This window comes from Cyanidioschyzon merolae, chromosome 20, assembly GCF_000091205.1.
Source record: "Cyanidioschyzon merolae strain 10D DNA, chromosome 20, complete genome".
Lineage (NCBI taxonomy): Eukaryota > Rhodophyta > Bangiophyceae > Cyanidiales > Cyanidiaceae > Cyanidioschyzon > Cyanidioschyzon merolae.
This window is the reverse complement of record NC_010146.1, coordinates 1,454,433-1,473,328: the sequence shown is the minus strand read 5'-3', so window position 1 is coordinate 1,473,328 and position 18,896 is coordinate 1,454,433. Positions and strand designations below refer to the sequence as shown.

At 55.5% G+C, this 18,896-nt stretch overlaps 6 protein-coding genes across 6 annotated transcripts, besides 1 other annotated feature; 3 read left to right on the top strand and 3 right to left on the bottom strand.

The window, feature by feature from the left end:
• Positions 1-794: 794 nt before the first annotated feature.
• Positions 795-3,153: a sequence feature (pseudo-gene of NAD-specific glutamate dehydrogenase).
• Positions 1,018-3,081, top strand: CYME_CMT579C (luminal binding protein BiP; the record flags this gene model as incomplete). Its single annotated transcript, XM_005539468.1, has 1 exon — positions 1,018-3,081. One exon carries the CDS (start codon positions 1,018-1,020, stop codon positions 3,079-3,081), a length of 2,064 nt encoding a protein of 687 aa, XP_005539525.1.
• A 2,395-nt stretch (positions 3,154-5,548) lies between the features above and the next one.
• On the bottom strand, positions 5,549-6,385 carry CYME_CMT578C (similar to methylated-DNA--protein-cysteine methyltransferase; the record flags this gene model as incomplete). Its single annotated transcript, XM_005539467.1, has 1 exon — positions 5,549-6,385. The coding sequence occupies one exon, from the start codon at positions 6,383-6,385 to the stop codon at positions 5,549-5,551; it is 837 nt and encodes a 278-aa protein (XP_005539524.1).
• Positions 6,386-7,275: 890 nt separating this feature from the next.
• Positions 7,276-8,232, top strand: CYME_CMT577C (hypothetical protein, conserved; the record flags this gene model as incomplete). The annotated part of the gene is made up of 1 exon (XM_005539466.1): positions 7,276-8,232. One exon carries the CDS (start codon positions 7,276-7,278, stop codon positions 8,230-8,232), a length of 957 nt encoding a protein of 318 aa, XP_005539523.1.
• Positions 8,233-9,640: 1,408 nt separating this feature from the next.
• Positions 9,641-13,018, bottom strand: CYME_CMT576C (hypothetical protein; the record flags this gene model as incomplete). Its single annotated transcript, XM_005539465.1, has 1 exon — positions 9,641-13,018. One exon carries the CDS (start codon positions 13,016-13,018, stop codon positions 9,641-9,643), a length of 3,378 nt encoding a protein of 1,125 aa, XP_005539522.1.
• Positions 13,019-13,603: 585 nt separating this feature from the next.
• Positions 13,604-14,950, top strand: CYME_CMT575C (similar to RNA 3'->5' exonuclease; the record flags this gene model as incomplete). Its single annotated transcript, XM_005539464.1, has 1 exon — positions 13,604-14,950. The coding sequence occupies one exon, from the start codon at positions 13,604-13,606 to the stop codon at positions 14,948-14,950; it is 1,347 nt and encodes a 448-aa protein (XP_005539521.1).
• A 1,970-nt stretch (positions 14,951-16,920) lies between these two features.
• CYME_CMT574C (hypothetical protein, conserved) lies at positions 16,921-18,276 on the bottom strand (the record flags this gene model as incomplete). Its single annotated transcript, XM_005539463.1, has 1 exon — positions 16,921-18,276. The coding sequence occupies one exon, from the start codon at positions 18,274-18,276 to the stop codon at positions 16,921-16,923; it is 1,356 nt and encodes a 451-aa protein (XP_005539520.1).
• Between the last annotated feature and the right edge of the window lie 620 nt (positions 18,277-18,896).

Genomic DNA, 18,896 nt, shown 5'->3' with positions numbered 1-18,896 from the left:
GAGCCACACGGATGCGCTGTGTGAGCACTGCTGGATGGCACCGGGATACTCACCGCCGCTCTCGCTCAACGCTTTGTCCCGAATATCGAACGCTGCGCGAAGATACCGGACACAGTACCTGTATATCAACCGTTTGTTACGTGTCCTCATTATAGAGGCATGCGCTGGGCGCCCTGCACGCCCAACAACCTCTCAGACGGTGCAGCGTCAAGGGGTCTATCGACTCGTCCGGGCACCCGACAACATATCAAGGAGAAGCGTACGGGAAAGCAGTACTTCCGAGCGAATGAGCATAAAGCGCCCGAGCGACGAGCGATACTCTGAACGGCTTTCCGCCAGACCCCCGCTGAAGCGTAGACGCCCTCAGAAATGTTCGAGCATGCGCCTCCCCGCAATCTACGAGCAGGCTGTGCAATGCCACCGCCCGATGGTGCAATGTGCGTGCCCCGGCGGCACTGCCGTGCATCATCGCATCCTGCGTGTTGCTCTGCTGCCGATGAAAGGACTATATGGTACATTCGTACCAACTAACTTATCTACCTATCGGCCTGCATACGTGTCCAGCGCTGATCGCAGCGTCGCACCGCTGCCTGCAATCGCTGGAACGCATGGCACGCGTAGGCCAAAGCGATGCGTGCCGCCAATCTGCATGCCAAATTTGGTGTGTATGCGTGTGTGCGCGCGCGCTCCACGCCTGCAGTGCCCAGACGATGCGCCTGCCGTGCATCCGAAATCGCCTGCTGCTGAAGGCGCATGGCGCATCATCGCTGCGATGCCGCTGCGTGTGTGTTCAATCAACATGCGCAAGAGGCGCGCACGCACGCACGCACGCACGCACGCACGCTCGCACGCATGCACCATCGCCGCTTGAGGAAGCAATCCGAATCGGCATCGCTGCAGCCGCTGGACAGCATCGCTCGAAACGGCGGTGCTGCTAACACAACTACTGCGTTTGGGGTTGTTGTCGTCGTGTGCGACGTCGTCCCTCGACGGGTAAAGGAACTAGGCCAGGTGGACATGGCAACACGCAGGTTCAGTTACAGGCGCGTAAGTATATGGAACTGGGCACTCGTTGCGGTTTTGGTGCACGTGTGCTGCTGTCTGTTCGGTCGAGCAGTGTTGGTCGGTGCGAAAGACGCCAGCAGCGGTGGCGGTAAAATCGAGGGTCCTGTAATCGGCATAGACTTGGGCACAACCTACAGCTGTGTCGGTGTTTTTAAAAACGGCAAAGTCGAAATAATAGCAAACGAGCAAGGGAACAGGATTACGCCGTCGTATGTCGCCTTTACGGACAAGGAGCGACTCATTGGCGACGCTGCAAAGAACCAGCTGGCACTGAACCCGGAGCGGACGATTTTCGACGTGAAACGACTCATCGGAAGGCGTTTCGATGAAGAGACTGTCCAGAAAGATATAAAGTTATTGCCGTACAAAGTCGTGAACAAGGACGGCAAACCTTACATTCGGGTAGAAGTGCGCGATGGGGAAGTGAAGACGTTCTCGCCCGAAGAGATAAGTGCAATGATCCTAGGCAAAATGAAGAAAATTGCTGAAGACTATTTAGGTAAGCCTGTGAAGAACGCGGTCGTCACCGTGCCGGCATATTTCAATGACGCACAGCGGCAGGCTACGAAGGATGCAGGCACCATCGCCGGCCTGACGGTTCAGCGCATCATCAATGAGCCGACCGCTGCCGCCATTGCATACGGGCTCGACAAGGGCGGCTCTGAGAAGAACATTCTTGTTTTCGACCTAGGTGGTGGTACCTTTGACGTGACGCTACTTACCCTCGATGACGGTGTCTTTGAAGTGCTCGCGACGAACGGCGATACCCACTTAGGAGGCGAAGATTTTGACCAGCGGGTGATGGATTATTTGGTGAAACAATTCAAGAAGAAGAACGATGGCTTGGACTTGCGGACCGATAAACGTGCGATGGCTAAGCTTCGGCGCGAAGTGGAAAAGGCGAAGCGAGCGCTCAGTTACCAGACGCAGGTGCGGATCGAGATTGAATCCATCATGGATGGGAAGGATCTCATCGAGGAGCTGACACGAGCTCGCTTCGAAAACCTGAACATGGATCTGTTTCGCAAGACGCTCAAGCCAGTGGAGATCGTCCTCAAAGATGCCAAGAAGGAGAAGAAGGATATCGACGAGATCGTTTTGGTTGGTGGCTCCACGCGCATTCCCAAGATACAGGAACTCATTACGGAGTTCTTCGACGGGAAGCAGCCCTCGAAAGGCATCAATCCTGACGAGGCTGTCGCGTACGGCGCGGCGGTGCAAGGCGCGATCTTATCTGGCGAGGGTGGGGAAACCACCAAAGACATCCTGCTTCTAGACGTGACGCCCTTGTCGCTTGGCATTGAGACCGTTGGTGGTGTCATGACCAAAATCATTAACCGCGGAACCACCATCCCAACGAAGAAGAGTCAGATATTTACGACCCATGTGGACCGGCAGAGTTCCGTGCTCATTCAAGTGTACGAGGGCGAGCGCGTTGCAACCAAGGACAACCATCTGCTGGGTAAGTTTGAACTGACGGGCATTCCGCCTGCTCCGCGCGGTGTTCCACAAATAGAAGTCACGTTTGAGATCGACGCAAACGGCATTCTCCAGGTCAGTGCAGAGGAGAAGACGGCAGGCAAACGCGAGAAGATCACCATTCGAAACGACAAAGGACGCCTCAAGGACGAAGAAATCCAGCGAATGGTTCGTGAGGCAGAGGAGTACGCCGAGGTCGATGCCAAGCTCAAACGCAAGGTGGACGCCAAAAATAACTTTGAAAACTACATCTACCAGGTGCGTCAGATGTACGAGGACAAGGACAAAAAGACCAAACTCAGCACAGACGATATAGACAAGCTCAAAGACAGTGTTGAGAGCGCTCAGGACTGGCTGGACGAGCACGGTGAAGCCTCGGATGCGGCCGCCATCGAGGAACGGATGAAGGCCTTCCAAGACGTTGTTCAGCCGATTATTCTGAAGACCTACGAGTCCGCAAAGGGAACCGGCAAGGACTCGTCAGCAGACTCGTCGGCAGATGATGATCGGGATAGCGAGGAACACGACGAACTGTAAAGACGAAGCGTCTTGATTCGACCTGCTCCATGGTTATTGCACCGCGTGCACGCAGCGAGCACAAGCCAGAGTCACTCGACCCGAGTATATGCAGAGGCTTGGGTGTCCATGCGCTCGTGAGGCCCGGTGCCTCTCAGACATACGAGTGTGTCCCTGGTGCGACTCGAGGGCGGCACCAGCAGCACCAGCAGTATGAAGTAGCGGCTGCGGATACTTGTGGCCTCGAGGCGCTCACCATCGGGTTCGTGTCGTCACCGCCACCAGTATACTTCGTGAAGCCCCCAAACAGAGATTCGTCAAGTGAGCGATATCATCATCTGGTTCGTGCGTAGAAGCCTCCGACCGTGTCCTTTCCTCATGAATAGCATGTTCAACTCATGCATTCTTCGAGATTTTGAATGTTTCTGTTTCAACGCAACTCGTGCGTGCAGCGTTCTCCGCCGCTGCACTAACGACCAGAGCATCTCGACGTCGGGCCTTGTCGACTTGTTCTCAAGCACCTGCCCAAAAACTGGTGAACTTGTCACCTTAGATCATGGATTTCGTTCAACAGACGAATCCTCCTCTCCTTCTGTTCATCGACGAAAAAAGGAATTCCACGCCAGCATGACACCTGTTACGTGATACTCTCTCAGAGGCTAACGTGTCTTCCGTTTGCGCACAAGAGTTTCTGGGACTCGACCGACGATCCCCGCAACAACTGATCCCAATGGACCGTATCAGTGCTTTGCGGGAAGCGCGCTTCGACAAATCGAAATTCCTCGATTTCTGCCTGGGCCTGCATTTGTCCCTCAGAAACTTGGGTTCATTATGGACAGTATCGCGCACCACGAATCCTCTCCTGAGCGGGGCAGCGTGCACTTGCGTGTGCGGCAGATGGAGTTCTCGCTGCGGGGATCGCCCAGACCAAGCTCGCGAGCGTCGGATACGGCACCGGGCGCGGAAACAGAAGAGGATATCGAAGTGAGCCTTCTGAACCCGTCATGGGCGTGTGCTGACCGCTGAAGCAGTCCTTTACGTGCCACAGGGCGGCGACCGAACGCCAAGATATGGTATACACATGGGAACGCTTGCACTCGGCCCGATGGTACCGCTGCAACAGGTGCACCGCGGCTGCATACGAAGAGCATAGAAATGACATGCGAAACGTAGATCGCAACTTCTCGCTGAGTGTACCTCAGGAGAATAACGGGAGGAAGCTGCGACATTGGGGCTTTAACGCTGCCGTCAATATCTTTCGATTGCTGATAACAAATCTATAGGGAAAGGAGAACTCGACGTACTGGAAGCCGAAGATGTGAGAGAGGAAACCGAGGCAGTCGCAGGAAGCGCCTGCCATAACTGGTACTGACAATCAGAGCATGAGAACCAAACCTGAGCGCGTACACCCGGTCCAGCCAAGTGGGCCTATGCCATTCTTCACTGAAATAAGTTCAGAGATGCACAGTTTGTAATGGCAAACGTTCGATGATTCGAACGAGCAGCTCCACCCACGAGTGCTTGATGAGCGCAAGGTGCGAAGCGCTCGCCACGCCGCTCCTGTCACCGCTCCGTTTCACTGACCCCAGACCAGACTTCCGTTCGGGTTACCGGCTTGATGCATCCAGTGAGCTTTCGTGTGGTCAGCGTGCCGTGAACGCTCGACACGATGCTGAATGCGTCGTTGGACGGACTCAGAACCGGTTTGCGGCGTCTCAGCAGGCACGTCTGCTCGTGGGGCGCGTCGCAATGCGGTGCGGCCCCAGCATTGACCGCCTCTCGTAGAGACGCATGCTCCGGTGGCATGGTTGCTGCATCGACGCATCACTCGAAGCGCAGGATGCACCATTACAGCTCAATGCTCCCTGACAGCAACAAGTGCGAATTCCCCTGGAATACGATGCCCAAGCAATACTATATGTTATAGTTCGTAAAACGAAAAACGTTTCCAGCCCATGACGGGTATATATGCATCGATGCGCAGACGCCTCTCGCTTTTTTGATCGGCCGGCTGGTGTCGGTTCCAGTTTATCCAGGCACGATACGAGTTTGAGAGCATGCCCCAGAAACATAAACGGCGCCAGCTTCGCGGGTCTCGTCTTTAGTACCACACATCGTCTGATATTGATGGTGGCATTGAAGACTCGGTTCACGAACTCCTCGCGTGCATTGACGCTGGTTGAACGCACCAGTGCAAGGGTTCATCGAACGCGCGGCCCCTGTGCCACTACAGTCTCGTTATCGAGACGTGCAGCAAACACCATTTCTCGCCTGTCTCCCCTCTTCTTCATCTTTTTCGGAATATGTTCCTCTTCGATCGAGGGTCGGTGCGATGAGCATTTTTTCATGTCTTCGTAGAATCTGGTTAGGACGGCCCGCTAGGATCCCCGACTTGTACGCTCATACATCTCCCTTGGATTTTTATTTCTTCAAAGGAACGCACTTCGAACGCATCTAATGTAAACCGCGAAAACGCTTTTGATGACACTCATCTGGGGGTCGAACACCCTTCAGGTGAAAGACTAGAAGCGCTGGCGAAGGTAGCAGCTATTGCGCGCAGCTCTGCGGGGCTCAGAAGCGGCTGCCCAGCGCTCGTGCCGCCGCCTCCAGCGACGTTTTCCACAACGACCCATTGACCACGCTTGTTTCGCGTCAGCGGCACGCCCTCTTCAAGCATGATGCAGCGTTTCCGCTCCAGCTGCGTGCTTTTGGGGTCTTTAACGCCCATGTAACCACCGAGCGTCCGATCTGCCGCTACGACACGGTGGCAAGGAACTTTAGGAACGCAGCCCTCTTTCCAGTAAGGATTCTTCCGCAACGCAGTGCCAACGGCTCGAGCAGCTCGCGCGCCTTCCGTTGGCTTAATCACCTGCGCTATGGTGCCGTATGTCGCGACACGTCCCGGCTCGATACTCGCGGCCACGTGATAAACCGCTTTCTCAAAGTCAGACAGCGTCGCGTCCAGGCAAACGCAACATGACTTGCGTAAGCACTTGGAAAACAGAACGCTTCCCGAGGCCAAACGCCTACGTTTCTCCTTAAAAGAGGTCCCAGTAGACCTCGCCATGCGTTGGCACTGAGGAACAAGACGCTCGCCCCGATATCTCGAGCCGCCAACGGTGTTCATCTGGGCAAAGGCGGCATGCGGGTGCTGGCGCCTGCCCTTATTTTGCAGGACGACGCGCCGAGTGAGCACACAGCTCTCCGGAGCCAACGTCCTCGAGTCAGCGTTCACACACATACACACACAGAGAGAGACAGAGACAGAAACAGAGACACAGTGTTGCTCTCTTGTCTGCGTACGGGAAAGGTGGCGGGAACGCATCCAGCACCGAAGATGCTCCCAGATCGATCACGCTTTTCTTACACGGGCGACTACGGAGCCGAGCAGCGATGACAAGCTTCAAGCACCGATAAATGAGCTGGAGTCTCTTCCCACGCTCTATCCATGCACATATTATCGAGGAATCTGCGTCCATTCATTGTTCATGCACCTGGAGAGAAATCATTGCCGCTGGTGAGCACACACGCGTTCATGATCGAGGAATCTGCGTCCATTCATCGATCGTGCACCTGGAGAGAAAGCATTGCCGCTGGTGAGCACACACGCGTTCATGATCGAGGAATCTGCGTCCATTCATCGATCGTGCACCTGGAGAGAAAGCATTGCCGCTGGTGAGCACACACGCGTTCATGATCGAGGAATCTGCGTCCATTCATTGTTCATGCACCTGGAGAGAAAGCATTGCCGCTGGTGAGCACACACGCGTTCATGATCGAGGAATCTGCGTCCATTCATTGTTCATGCACCTGGAGAGAAAGCATTGCCGCTGGTGAGCATACACGCGTTCATGATCGAGGAATCTGCGTCCATTCATCGATCGTGCACCTGGAGAGAAAGCATTGCCGCTGGTGAGCACACACGCGTTCATGATCGAGGAATCTGCGTCCATTCATCGATCGTGCACCTGGAGAGAAAGCATTGCCGCTGGTGAGCACACACGCGTTCATGTTCAGGCGACTAGCAGCGGCGCGGGGCCAGCGCGCACTTGCGCTCTGCCGGACGCCGGTGCACGGTGCCATCGATGCCGCCTGCGTACCCGGTCGCTTGCTAACGAGGGCGCACTTGCCGTGCTGCTGCTGCTGCTGTTGCTGCTCTTGTTTGCTTATAGGGATGACGCACTGAGCGAGTGAGTTGATGCTGTCGATGACGATATGCAAGGGGAAAATGTTGACCATGCGCAGCCAATCTCCACGTGGAGTGCGGAACAAGAGCTGCACCTGGTCGTTTTCACCAAGCCTCCGATAGCGGGCCTGACGAAACAGCGTTTGAGTCGGGAGATAGGTTCGACACTTGCGACGCGCATCAGTGCCGCTCTGGTAGAAAACACCCTTGCGACGGCGTATGACTGGTTGCAGGGCCTTGATCTGCAAGCTGGAGGAACAGGCGCCGTCCACCTATACTATACCCCAGTGGAGAGCGAGCAGGCGAAGGCGGAGTGCGTAGAACGCTGGCTCGACGACTCGGTTCGTCATCGTTACCCGGCGTTTCGGATCGCACCACAGAAAGCCTCTAAAGTGCAGAGCACTGGTGATCAAAAGCAGGATCCGCTAGGCTCTCGACTCATCCAAGCGTTTACGGAGGTGACAAGCCTGGTAGACGAATCGAGGGATGCGCACGTTGTGGTCATCGGAAGCGACTGCCCGGCGCTTGATACCGCGGTGCTACAGCAGGCATTCGCTGCGCTCCATGCCGGTCATGGAGCGGTGATTGGACCAGCGCAGGACGGCGGTTATTATTTGCTCGGTTTAGCATTTGCGGCAGCAGAACGAACCCGTTGGGCGAGAGTCATCTACGCTGCGTTCGGCCCACACCTCGTATTCAGTCAGAATGATGTATGCGCGCGCACCGTCGAAGCTCTGCGCAATGATGGCGTCAGGACGATATGTTTACCGGTAACGCTCAACGACGTGGACACAGCGCAGGATCTGGTGCACTTGCCGGCATCAATGCGACCGCGAGAATGGTTTTCGAGCGCAAACGCGAGGCTGCACAAGACAAGTGATTTGGTGGAGACAGCACCGGCGCCCGGCTCGACAACATGCGATGAGGAAGTGGATGCGGACAAGTTGGACCCGTCGGTACAGAACGTTTGCAGTAGACAAGTGTAGAGTGAAGAGTGTTTTTCAAGTGTCACTGGCGCTAGGGCTGGTGATGGCGAGCCCTGCTGCCGCAACGCATGCATCTATCGAGGCTTCCCGACGTCGCACCGCAAGCACGAAAAAAGCGTCTCATGATATGCGTCTCAACGCAGATCATCAAGACTCGCGGGTGGATGACTGGTGCCTCACGTCCACGTACGTACATGTGGCGAATCAGAAGTTTCTGCGGGCAGTCACGATCGATAATCTAGTAGCTTGCTCGACAAACCCTCGCCAGATTCTCTGCTATTCGGCGGAAGCTTCGCTTACACGAACGAGTTGTGAATACGCACACCGGCACCCGTCGCCAGTAGTGTATCGCATGCGACCAGCGCTTGCGGCGATACTAGGCGCGGTGCCACTTCATCGGTGGCGCCTGGCTGGTTTCCACCAGACTCGGTCTCGTCGGCGCTCGTGGTTTGAATATGTGCACGATGCGCTGTGTCGCTGGCTGCGGACCCAGGCATGCACCGGCTCGAGCGTAGACGAACATCACGGATGCCGCTCTCGGGCGGAAACAGAAACTGGCCATTTTCGCCACACTCGTTGTCCGCTGCGCACCACAACGGTAATAATCGGTGCCCGTGCATATACTGCGTCAAAGGAGCATTCGTCTAGGCAGCGCGCGCTCGCGTCGAAGCGCTCGCAGACATCCTTCCTCGAGAGGCCGCTTGCTCCGCACCGACTACTCCGAATCGCGAGCCGATGTCCCTAAACGAGCCGCGGGGCCGTCCTGTATCCCTCAGGCGACAGCAGCAGCGGCGCATCGGGCGTCCAAGCAAGCGTTTGGGATAGACGCGCCACGCTCAAAGTCGCTGGAGGCATGTAGTTGCCATCTCGACCGAGGGAATAGTCGAAGATCCATCGTACACGGAGACGTCTACGGGGATGCGATGGTCCTTGTCCTGTTTACCAGCAGCGTTTCCATACCCCTGGATTCTCGTTTTACGCATCGATCGTACACCAGAAATAGACGGATCCTGCAACGTGGACACATCCCAGCGGTGCTGTCAGTGCCTCGACGTGACACGGCATGACACAGCGACGAATCAATGAGCGATAGCGCTGGCACCTGATCCGTGCGCGTGCACATTCACCATGTTCAAATTTGTTCTGTTTCTAAAATGCGTGCACTTTCAGCCGGGCAACGACGCACGCATGGCACAGCACGCAGCAGCACGCGCGCTTTCCGTTTTCATCGAGCACAGACGCCCCTGCCCCTGCCCCTGCCCCTGCCCCGGGAGATACGCATCCAATCCTGTGGCGTCGCGGGTACGGGGCTCTGCTCTGTTCGTGCGTGTGCCGGTGTGGTATTAGAGACATTTGTGGATAAATCTGGTATCGAGGCTGGTGCATGCAGAAGGTCGCTCGCGTGCCCTCAGCGGTACGATGCGTTCAGGGATTCGAGCCAGAAAGGGCTGAACCATGTAACATCATGTTCACGTGTCGCAACAGATGCACTTGTGTCGGTTGGCTGCTGCGTTGCCTCGCTGGTGCTGCCGGTGACGCATGCGCTCGATAGCGACCGGTTTCGCGAACGCACTCGACAGAGAGCGGCGCGGGCCTGCATCTCGGCTGGGGCGTTGCTTGCTCCAGCTTTCGCGCCATAAAGCGCGTCGGCCTGTAGCGAACGCGTCATCCAGTCGGGAAGCAGCGATCTAGCGTGGCCAGGGAACCATGCAGTCTGCGGAGTTTCTCGACCAGGTGTCGATTCCGTGCAGTTCGTGGACTGTCGTCGCCACACAGCTTCCGTTGCATGGCGCACGGCAGACTGGTGTTCTAGCGCCCGATCCAGGCGCTCGAGGACTGAAATCAGATCCTGTATCTTGGCTTGCTCAATTGCCAGGGAATGTTCCATATCACGAAACAAGTGGCTGAGCGCCTGCGCCGGCAACGGGCAGTCCACGGGCGAAGTCGTCCTTGTGGTGCTGCGATCGTCGAGCGCTTCACCAAGCGTGACCACGCGGCGTTCGAGAAGGGCCCGGCTCCAAACTGCAGTGCGACACGAGGCGGGCGCTCGGTCCAACGCTTGGCGCCAGAGTGCCCGATCCTCACCACAAATCCGATCCAGGAGGCGCTCCAGAAGAGGACTCGCCTCCAGGGCCATTTCTGCGGCATGCTCGAAAGCAACATCCAAGGCGTCCTCACGATAACCCGCGTCGGACCCGACCTGTTTGTCCAGCATCAAGAGCAACTCAATGTGCACGTGCCACAGACCGTATCGGTTGACCAGCCACAACAGAAAACCTGAGAACGAGCGATCTTCATGCACCGCAGGGGCATGCTTCTGAATAAGGGCGAACAGATCTGCCTCGTTGCCTTGCTCAGCGAGCAGCACTGCTGCCCACTGCAGCAACTTGATCGCCTCATGTTCGTTATTTGAAAATGATCCATGCTTTCGTTCCGCAATCGGGGGCAAGACCAGAGCGCGCTGCAAGATCTGCTCTCGTAACTGAACTTGCGCTGTGGAGCCCGGTTTCATCAGCCGATAGAGGCGCCCGTACATAGCATCCGTCGCTGACTGGTCTCGTAATACACAGGGTTGCGATAAAAACGTTTCCGCATCAGCACCGCTGCGATAGTCTTGGAGCGCCTTTTGTAACGATTCGAGGGCGCCTGTACTGAGCGTGTCCTCTTCTACAAGAACACGTTGCTCGACGTAGGCGAGTACCATCTCGGCATCGACAGCGCAATGTTCAATCATTCGTTTCAGTGCATCCTGGACTTGTAAAGAGCGGCAGCGAGCGAGGTAGAAAGCAATTTGCTGCTTGCGGATTCGTTGTGCTTGTAGATCCGCCTCCGTGGCTGCCTCGTGGATTCCACCCAGTTCACTGAAAAGTTTCTCTGCGTACTGAAGAAACACTACATCTTTTTGTTCGGTCGTTTTGCAGTTTGCTAGCGCTTCCGCAAGGCGGTATCGTTCGACGAACGCTTCTTGGACCGCCTTCAGTACGTCGCCCGAGACACGACAACAGTACGTTGCGCGACTCGTCACGAGCAGTCCACCAGGTAGAAGCGCTAGCGGTCGTCCGTGCTCTTTTCGCACGGCCATGCGAGCGCGCAAACGGCCATCTACCAGGGAGTACAGAGCAATGAATCCAAGCACCGGGTCGACATCCGTTGATGCTGCCTCGCTGCGAGCGTCCAGCGACACCTGCTCTGTCCTCGTCCCCGTTGAGGGCAAGGCGTGCTCGAACGCTGCGCAGGATACCGATGAATCAGCTGACACGGCCTCTGGGAGCTGTGGATCCGCAGCGGGTGTTTGCGTGAATGCGAAGGTCTCTGATTCAAATGCGGCGTTGCTATCGCGAACCGAAGGCAAGACTGAAGAACGCTCAACATGAGTGATGTTCATGCAGTCACCGGGACTGATCTCTGCCGTCTCTGCGCTTAAAGAGCGATCAAGTTGGTCCACCGATGAAGTCACACTTTCTAAAGCCAAAGCGCTATATGCTCGTGTGTTTGGGTGCAGCTCATCTGAGGTACACGCCTCTGATGCAGAATCTCTTCCACGTGTGTGACCACGCTCCGAGCTGGGAAGCACCCGTACTCCTGAATCACGCTCCTCTACGAAACACTCTTCTGGTGCAGCGTTTCGACTTGGTGTCGGAGCGTGCTCAGTGATCGAACATTCCTGCAGACTGGTCACTAGCGACGGTTCATTGTCGTCGCTGACTACGGCTCGCTCGCCTTGCGCTGGAAATACTGCACCATCGGCGGCAGAAGCACTTTGGATTCCAAGAAGAACGCAACCAGGCTCTATGTCGACTGCCCCAAAGACCGCATATGGTTCCTTCGATGCAGAGAAAATCCCAGACAAGTCGATCCAGGATTTTTCCCAGACCACTGGCAACTGCCCAGCCGCTAGCGCCGAGCGATTCACTTGAAAGTGCAAGATACCGGTGCGACTTAACCAGTTCCAGTCCCCAAAGAGGGATCCGATCTTATTCTGCGGGATGCTTTCCACCATGCCTGCTGCGGTCATCGTTGCGTCTGCGGATGCACACGGCGCCGTCTCCATGAAGCGATCCAAGTTGAGCCGCTCGCGAGCGCTCTCCGATACCGAGAAGGGATCCATGACGTAATACAACCTCGTTGGTGTGCTGAGGATCAGAAGCTCGTGGCCCGGAGAACCCGTACGAGCAGCATGCAGATAGCGCAACCCGCAGATCGGCTCTGCCCCGGAACAAGCCGTTGTTGTACTCCAGATGGCAGTCATCTTAAACTGCGGCACCAAACAGCTATACAGCGTTCCCTGCGCCGTACCAAGCAAAAGGTGCAACGAAGACGTAGAGGCCTGGGGCGTTCGCTCAAACCTGGTAGGCGACGTGCGACTCTCCGGCTCATCCGCCAGTGAACGGAGACTCCCTGAGACCACTGTGACAGCGGTTATGCGTTCGTTCCATGTTGGGAGTTTCACGCTGCGCCAGTGACCAGCCACGAACAAGAACTTGCAGTCTGCCGTCTGAGCAAGCAGACCGTGTTTGCCCAGGTGTACTAGAAAGGCGACTCTGCCAGGAGCGCGGAACTCAGCCACGATCCGCCAAACGCTTCGGTCTTTGTTCTGCACGCCAACAGGGCTTTCTGAACCCGTTGATGAACGATCTAGACCCTCAGCCGACTCCCGGTACCATTGCTGCACGGTCTCTCGATTAGTGCTCACCCAACAGTGGCAAGGGCCCGCCGGTGCAACCAACGCTACCTCTACGCTCTCGCAAGGCAGGTGCACCCCCAAGCACTCCAGAGAAAGCGTCATGGAACGCGCGACGTTCAATTTTTAGACTTTCCACATCACACTGTCAAGTTAATTCATTGATTCATCGTGCTGTCTTTGCCTTTAGCACTGACATTTCGAACGGGAACACGGCTTTCGTCTCGAACGCCTCGAGAAGATGCGGGGCGCACTCCAACGCAACGCAACGCTTGTCAGCAGGTCAGCAGGGTCGGTTGTGCAACAGCTGCAGACTTCGAGTCTGCAGACACGCTCTACCCTGAACACTGTCGTTGGCACTGTTGGTTCGACTGGACGTTGCAGCGTTGTGTCGAAAAAAGCGCACCTTTCGGGAGGAGGATTGTCTCTGCAATCCGCTGTGCGAACTCTCGCATCGAACAGGCTTCTATTTCGGACCTAACGTTGCAGCGTCGTCCGGAAACGCGCTTCTTTCAGGTGGAGCAGTGTCTCTGCAAACCTTAATTTTAGTACAACTTGTCGAGAACGCATTTGTCACCCGCGTGCCAACCTGGAGGTACAGGAGGAGGCGTGCGTCCCCTGGGGAGGTCCGCTCCCGAAACGTAACGGACACGACCTGCAAACGTAGGAGTCCTAGTTCAGGTTACAGCAATGACGGTGTCCAAGTCAGCAAAGAACAGCGGCAAGACGGTGTCCGAAGAGGACCTGGGGGTAAAATGCCTCACGGGCAGTAGCCAGCAAGTGGAAGCAAGCGCAGACGACCTTGAACGACCGCAAGTAGAGAGCGGGCAGCCACGAGGTCGGCGCAAGAAGCGTCTGCCAACTGCGGACGATAACTGGAGAGCGCTGAAGCAACAGCTGAATACGGGACAGGCCCCACGACAACTGCATCGGTCTTCTGCAACAAGTTCCGTCTCCAAACAAAACAGTGATGCAATCGGTAACTTGGGAGACTCGGGCACTAGCAACCAATCACTTGGCGAAAGCGTGCCAGCTGCAAGTCCAGCTCAGGTCAAGCCATCGCCTGAACGCCACCGCTCTTCTGACCGAGTAGCGACAAGCGTTCGCACGGATGGAACGAAACAACCAAACGACACGGAGGGTTCCTCTTTGGAAAACGTCCGAGCAGAGCTGCACGCTCCAGAAAAGGAGCCTTTGCGAAAAGCCGGACCTCTTGGACTCTATCCACAGGAGCGAGCAGCACCTTTGGGCTCGATTATCGCTCTTGACGGTGAGTTTGTGGGCATAGGCCCAGGCGGGTCCACGGATGCACTTGCCCGCATATCCGTCGTTGACTACGATGAGGCCGTGCTCTATGATCGCTTTGTGCAGGTGGATACCCGAGTGGTTGACTTTCGTACTCCCTACAGTGGGATCCAGCCTCATCATTTGCAAGATCCGAGCTGCGTCCCGTTTGCGGAGGCACAACGCGCAGTAGCCTCGTTAATGAAAGGTCGGATCATTGTGGGTCACGAGCTTCGCAAGGATCTCACGGTTCTGCAACTGAGTCATCCTCGTCGACACATTCGGGACACTGCCCATTATCTGCGGTTACGGAGGCTGCTGCCCATGCGGACCTTTCGAACGCCGTCCCTTCGAACGCTCGCTGCAGAACTCCTGGATCAGGTAATTCAGAAGGGGACCGCCCACGGGCCGGGTCACGATTCCGTAGAGGATGCAACCACCGCGTTGCGAATCTACAAGCTGATGGCGGACATCTGGGAACGCGATTTAGTCAAGATGGAGAAACAACAGCAGCAACGCGCTGCAGCCAGGTCGACAAAGAAACAGAAGCGACGCGCTGCCCGGCTGCGATCGGCTGAGAAAGCCGAACGACAAGCGAAGTCGTCTAAAGGAAGCAACCCAGACACGGAACAGCGATTGAGGAGTAGCGGTTCGCCGAGTAGCGAGTCTCCGAAAGAGAAGCAGCTACTCGAGAATGCAGATGACTCAACGGGGACGCGTAGCGTGCCGGCATTCGTAGATGTTGCAAGTTGAGGTTCCCTGAGCGTTTCGGTGAAAATGGCCGGCAAGGATCGAGCTAGCAATGAAGCAGGATCTTGGTCTGTACGCATGAAAGGTATGCAAAGCATTTCGGAATCGTAATCGTTTGTCTGCCGTGCAGATTCTTGTAGTACCAGTAGCCGTTGATCCAAGATCGAAGGGAAATGGAACTGGTCTACTAGCGGAGCGTACATGCGAACGTTTGGGACACTTTCCGCTGTCAGGAAAACCAGCATTTGTGGGTTTTTTGCGCGACGGATTGGTATTCCTCTGGTCGAGCTCCGGCTCTCAATACGCTGGTCGCTCGGATCCCTACAGATGCATTTTCAGCGGTCAAAGGATATTGATGGCAGCTTGCAAGTGCCTAGTGCGTAGCTTCCGGCTGTTTTCGACGCATTCCAAGCACCGGCAGTTGTTGCGATCTGCGTTTCACTTGCCGTTTTCATGTTCTTTGCGTGTAGCTCCGTCGCGTGCTTCGCAACGGTAACATTTGGCTCTGGTCAAGCGTTCCCAGATGTACACCATACCTGCTTCTGCGAGCGCTGACCTGTACCGCATTGACGCTCGCTTCATTGCTCGGTACGTGCGCGTGTTAGCTACGGAATGCTCCCATGGTTGCGCTACTCCGTAACTGTGCTCCATGCCGGACACTACGATCATGGGCTTCTTCTGCGGGATTCCATTGACGACTTTGCTGTCGGCTGCATGAGCAGTCGTATGCTGTTCCATTCGACTGAGGAGCTATGAGACACGGGAACGTCCTTGATGAGACACGTACCAGAAGAAAAATACAAACTGGCCAAGTCGTCAAGATATTTCGATCCGTCTACGCCCGCTTCGTGCAAAGCTGTGGCGCACGCTCGACAGGAAGCGATCGTTGCGATGACGCATGACCACGTCCACGACACGTTTCCATGCACACAGAAGAGAAGTGAGCCTCATGGAGCATAAGCCGTCAGACGCATCAGGCTGTTTTCCAAGGCCGTTTCATCGATGGTCACAAAGAGTGGACGATTTGTCTTTCGAACGGAATCGATGATTGGACATGGGACGTTCAGTGAATGTTCTGCATGAGCCTGTGAACCATGCGTCAATAGAAGACGCTGTGTACTTTTCCTTGTCAATCCAGCGGAATGAATTCCTGCGCCGACGACGTGCCTCGAAACAGAAAGTTCGAAAACCCGAAGAATGCGTGATTCGAGCATGCTGCTTGCAATCAGAGCAGAATAACGGAGGCTTCTAGGAATGTATTGGATAAGGATATTGGTCACTTTACGAACCTTTTACGAGGACGTCGAGAATCATCGCGATTCCGATGACTTGACGAATTCCAGTTCTAAAGCGTCGAAAGAGCCAATCCGAAAAAAATGACCGAGAATCTCAAAACGACGCATGGATCTGCAAGCGTTCATGGCAGCACTCGGAATGCGGGGTCTCGACACCGAAAGAATGTCTGGAAAAATACGCTCATGGCGGGAACCGGGCGAGCAGTTCAGTGTTTCATTCAAGTCTGTAACGGGTATGCGAGGCTCTGAATAGAATCGCGCACGATCGTATTTGTGGATCTTGGCGCTGATACGTCTCAATTTTCCTCAAAAAAAAACAGGTGCTCTGGATACTCAGTGAGCGCCCTGTTCCGCTTCGAATCAAGCCCTGATCGTTGTCGGTGGTCTCCTGTTGCATCTAGCAGCGCACTTCTGGACGAGCACCCGCAACTTACCATGGAAAGCGCTAGAATACAGAGACCAGTCAATTTTCGAAGCGGCTAGGGCGAGAGCGATAAATTCCGACTTGGCCCACATTCATAAAATGGCTTTGCAGTGCCAACATCGAGTTCCGAGACGAGTCAGAGGAAAACAATGTGTGGCACCGGGAGGCTGTAACGCGCCTCGACCGCCATTTCTTGACATGCTTCCCCTCTAAGACCAAAACTTTTACTTCTAGAGGAAGCTCTTGAGCGAACACTACTGGTTGAGTCCAAACGCTCGAGCCCAGAGCACCCAAGTTGCACCTCCGGCAATACTGTTTACGGTGCGCAGAATAGCCGTGCTGGCTTTGGCAACCGCAGGTGACGCCTTTTCATAAATGAAAAGCTCTGCCGCCGTCACCACCTGGTACCGAGGATTCGCGGAAACGAACATGAAACTTGCCCAACCCAGACTCATGATGAGAATGGGAGGCATTCGGTTTTCCGGTTCCTTTCCGGTGAGGCGCTTCCGTAGAGCCAATAAAGCGTAGCCCATGGAGGTGCCAATCACACTGGCCATGAAACCGGCGATTGCAAAGAGCGATCCCTTGTAGAGAAAGGCAACCGCTCGTTGACTCCATGAGTAGGACGTCGCTGACGATGCTGGTGCCAACGCACATGATGGAAGTGTGCGAAAATAATGTTGCAGAGCGCTCACTGGTCCTGCATTTGACGAACTCGATAGATGTCTCTGATGAAGCGACTGCATCGTTGCACTGGGTGCGAGCAACCACAGGAGCACGAAGCTGAGCGCTGCGCCCACCAGGGTGTCGATGAGCACAAAATCTAGTTCTTTCATGAGACGATCGCCACGAGCAAGAACGACCCCAGTCAGACAGAGGCCCATGCCGACGGTTTCCTCCATGACAAGTTTGAAGAAAAAGTTCGGATCAGCGAGCATTTTCGCTTGCCATGCGGGAAAGCGGTCGGTGAGGAACCGAGGTAGGCCGCTTGCCGTTGCTACAAGGTACGTTTGCGCAGTTTTCAGGTCTAGAGTAAAGAGTTCCCGTGGCACAGATTCCACAGGGCGGTTCATCTTTCGCAGCAGCTGTTCGTGGTCGGACGCGTCACTCCCGGTACCGGAGCTCGCGTGACCGGCAGCCTCCTGTCCTGGTTGCTCGAAGCTCTGGTGCTCCGCATCGCCGTTGTCCCTTTCATCGGACGAAGATGCGTACCCACCAGCTCCCCAGCGATAGTACCATCCTCGACCGGGCGTGCTGATCCGGCCCCCGCAACCGCCATCGTCACCAGAAGCAACAGCGAGCGTCGGAGCTAAGTCTGTGCCCCTGTCGTTTGGGACTTGAAGCTGCTGTCTTCCCAAGGGCGATTTCTGCGGCCCCAAGCCTTGCAACTGTAGGAGCAGCGTTTCAAGGGCAAGTCCGTGGCGTCTGACTCGGCCAACGCAGCGACTCGGTAGGCAACGTGTCCGAGGGAAGCGCACTGCCTGCTGAGAACGCGCTCGATGCAAGTCGCTGTTTCCAGAAGTCGAGCGGCGTGAGGAATGATCTCTAGATGAAAGGTACCAACAATTCGAAACCGATAAAAATGCTTTGACTGGCCTAGCCGCTGTCATTCTACACGCAGCAGTTGCTTGAGAAACCGGAGGCAACGACAACGTACCAGGAGTGGTCAAGACGGCATGGCGTCGTTTCGCGAGCACATCCACTGCAGCATCAGGCAACGTTTTTTATCGGAATTTGTGCCGAGATCAATACAAACAGCTCTGGATGAGGCATGATGTGATATTCGGAGCATAGGGGAAGGAGCTGGAGCCAGTGCTCCCAACACGGGATCGGTGGCATAGCGCTATAGCGCTGCGCTGTCGAGTTCTACACCCATTGGGCATTCACATGTAACACTGTACTGGTCGCTCTGTTCCTGCCTTGACATCTTTTTCCGAAGATGCTTCGATGTGCAGCTTCGAGATTCAAAATGCAGCAAGGAGAGCGTACGTATATATATATATACGTAGTTTTGGGGAATGCTCGGGTGTCTTTTCGGAGAGGCTCCGTCCAGGCTTCTTCGCTGGATTTGGTAACGCTATCGGAATCAAGATGATTCGCGTCAACCTCGAAAAAACTGGTTCATAAGAGAACTGATGTATGGATCCTATGCATAGGTGGAAGCCTGCAGACGTTTTTCGTTCCCAATGTGCAGTATGGTCAAATCATATGGTCTTCAGGTTGGTCGGTC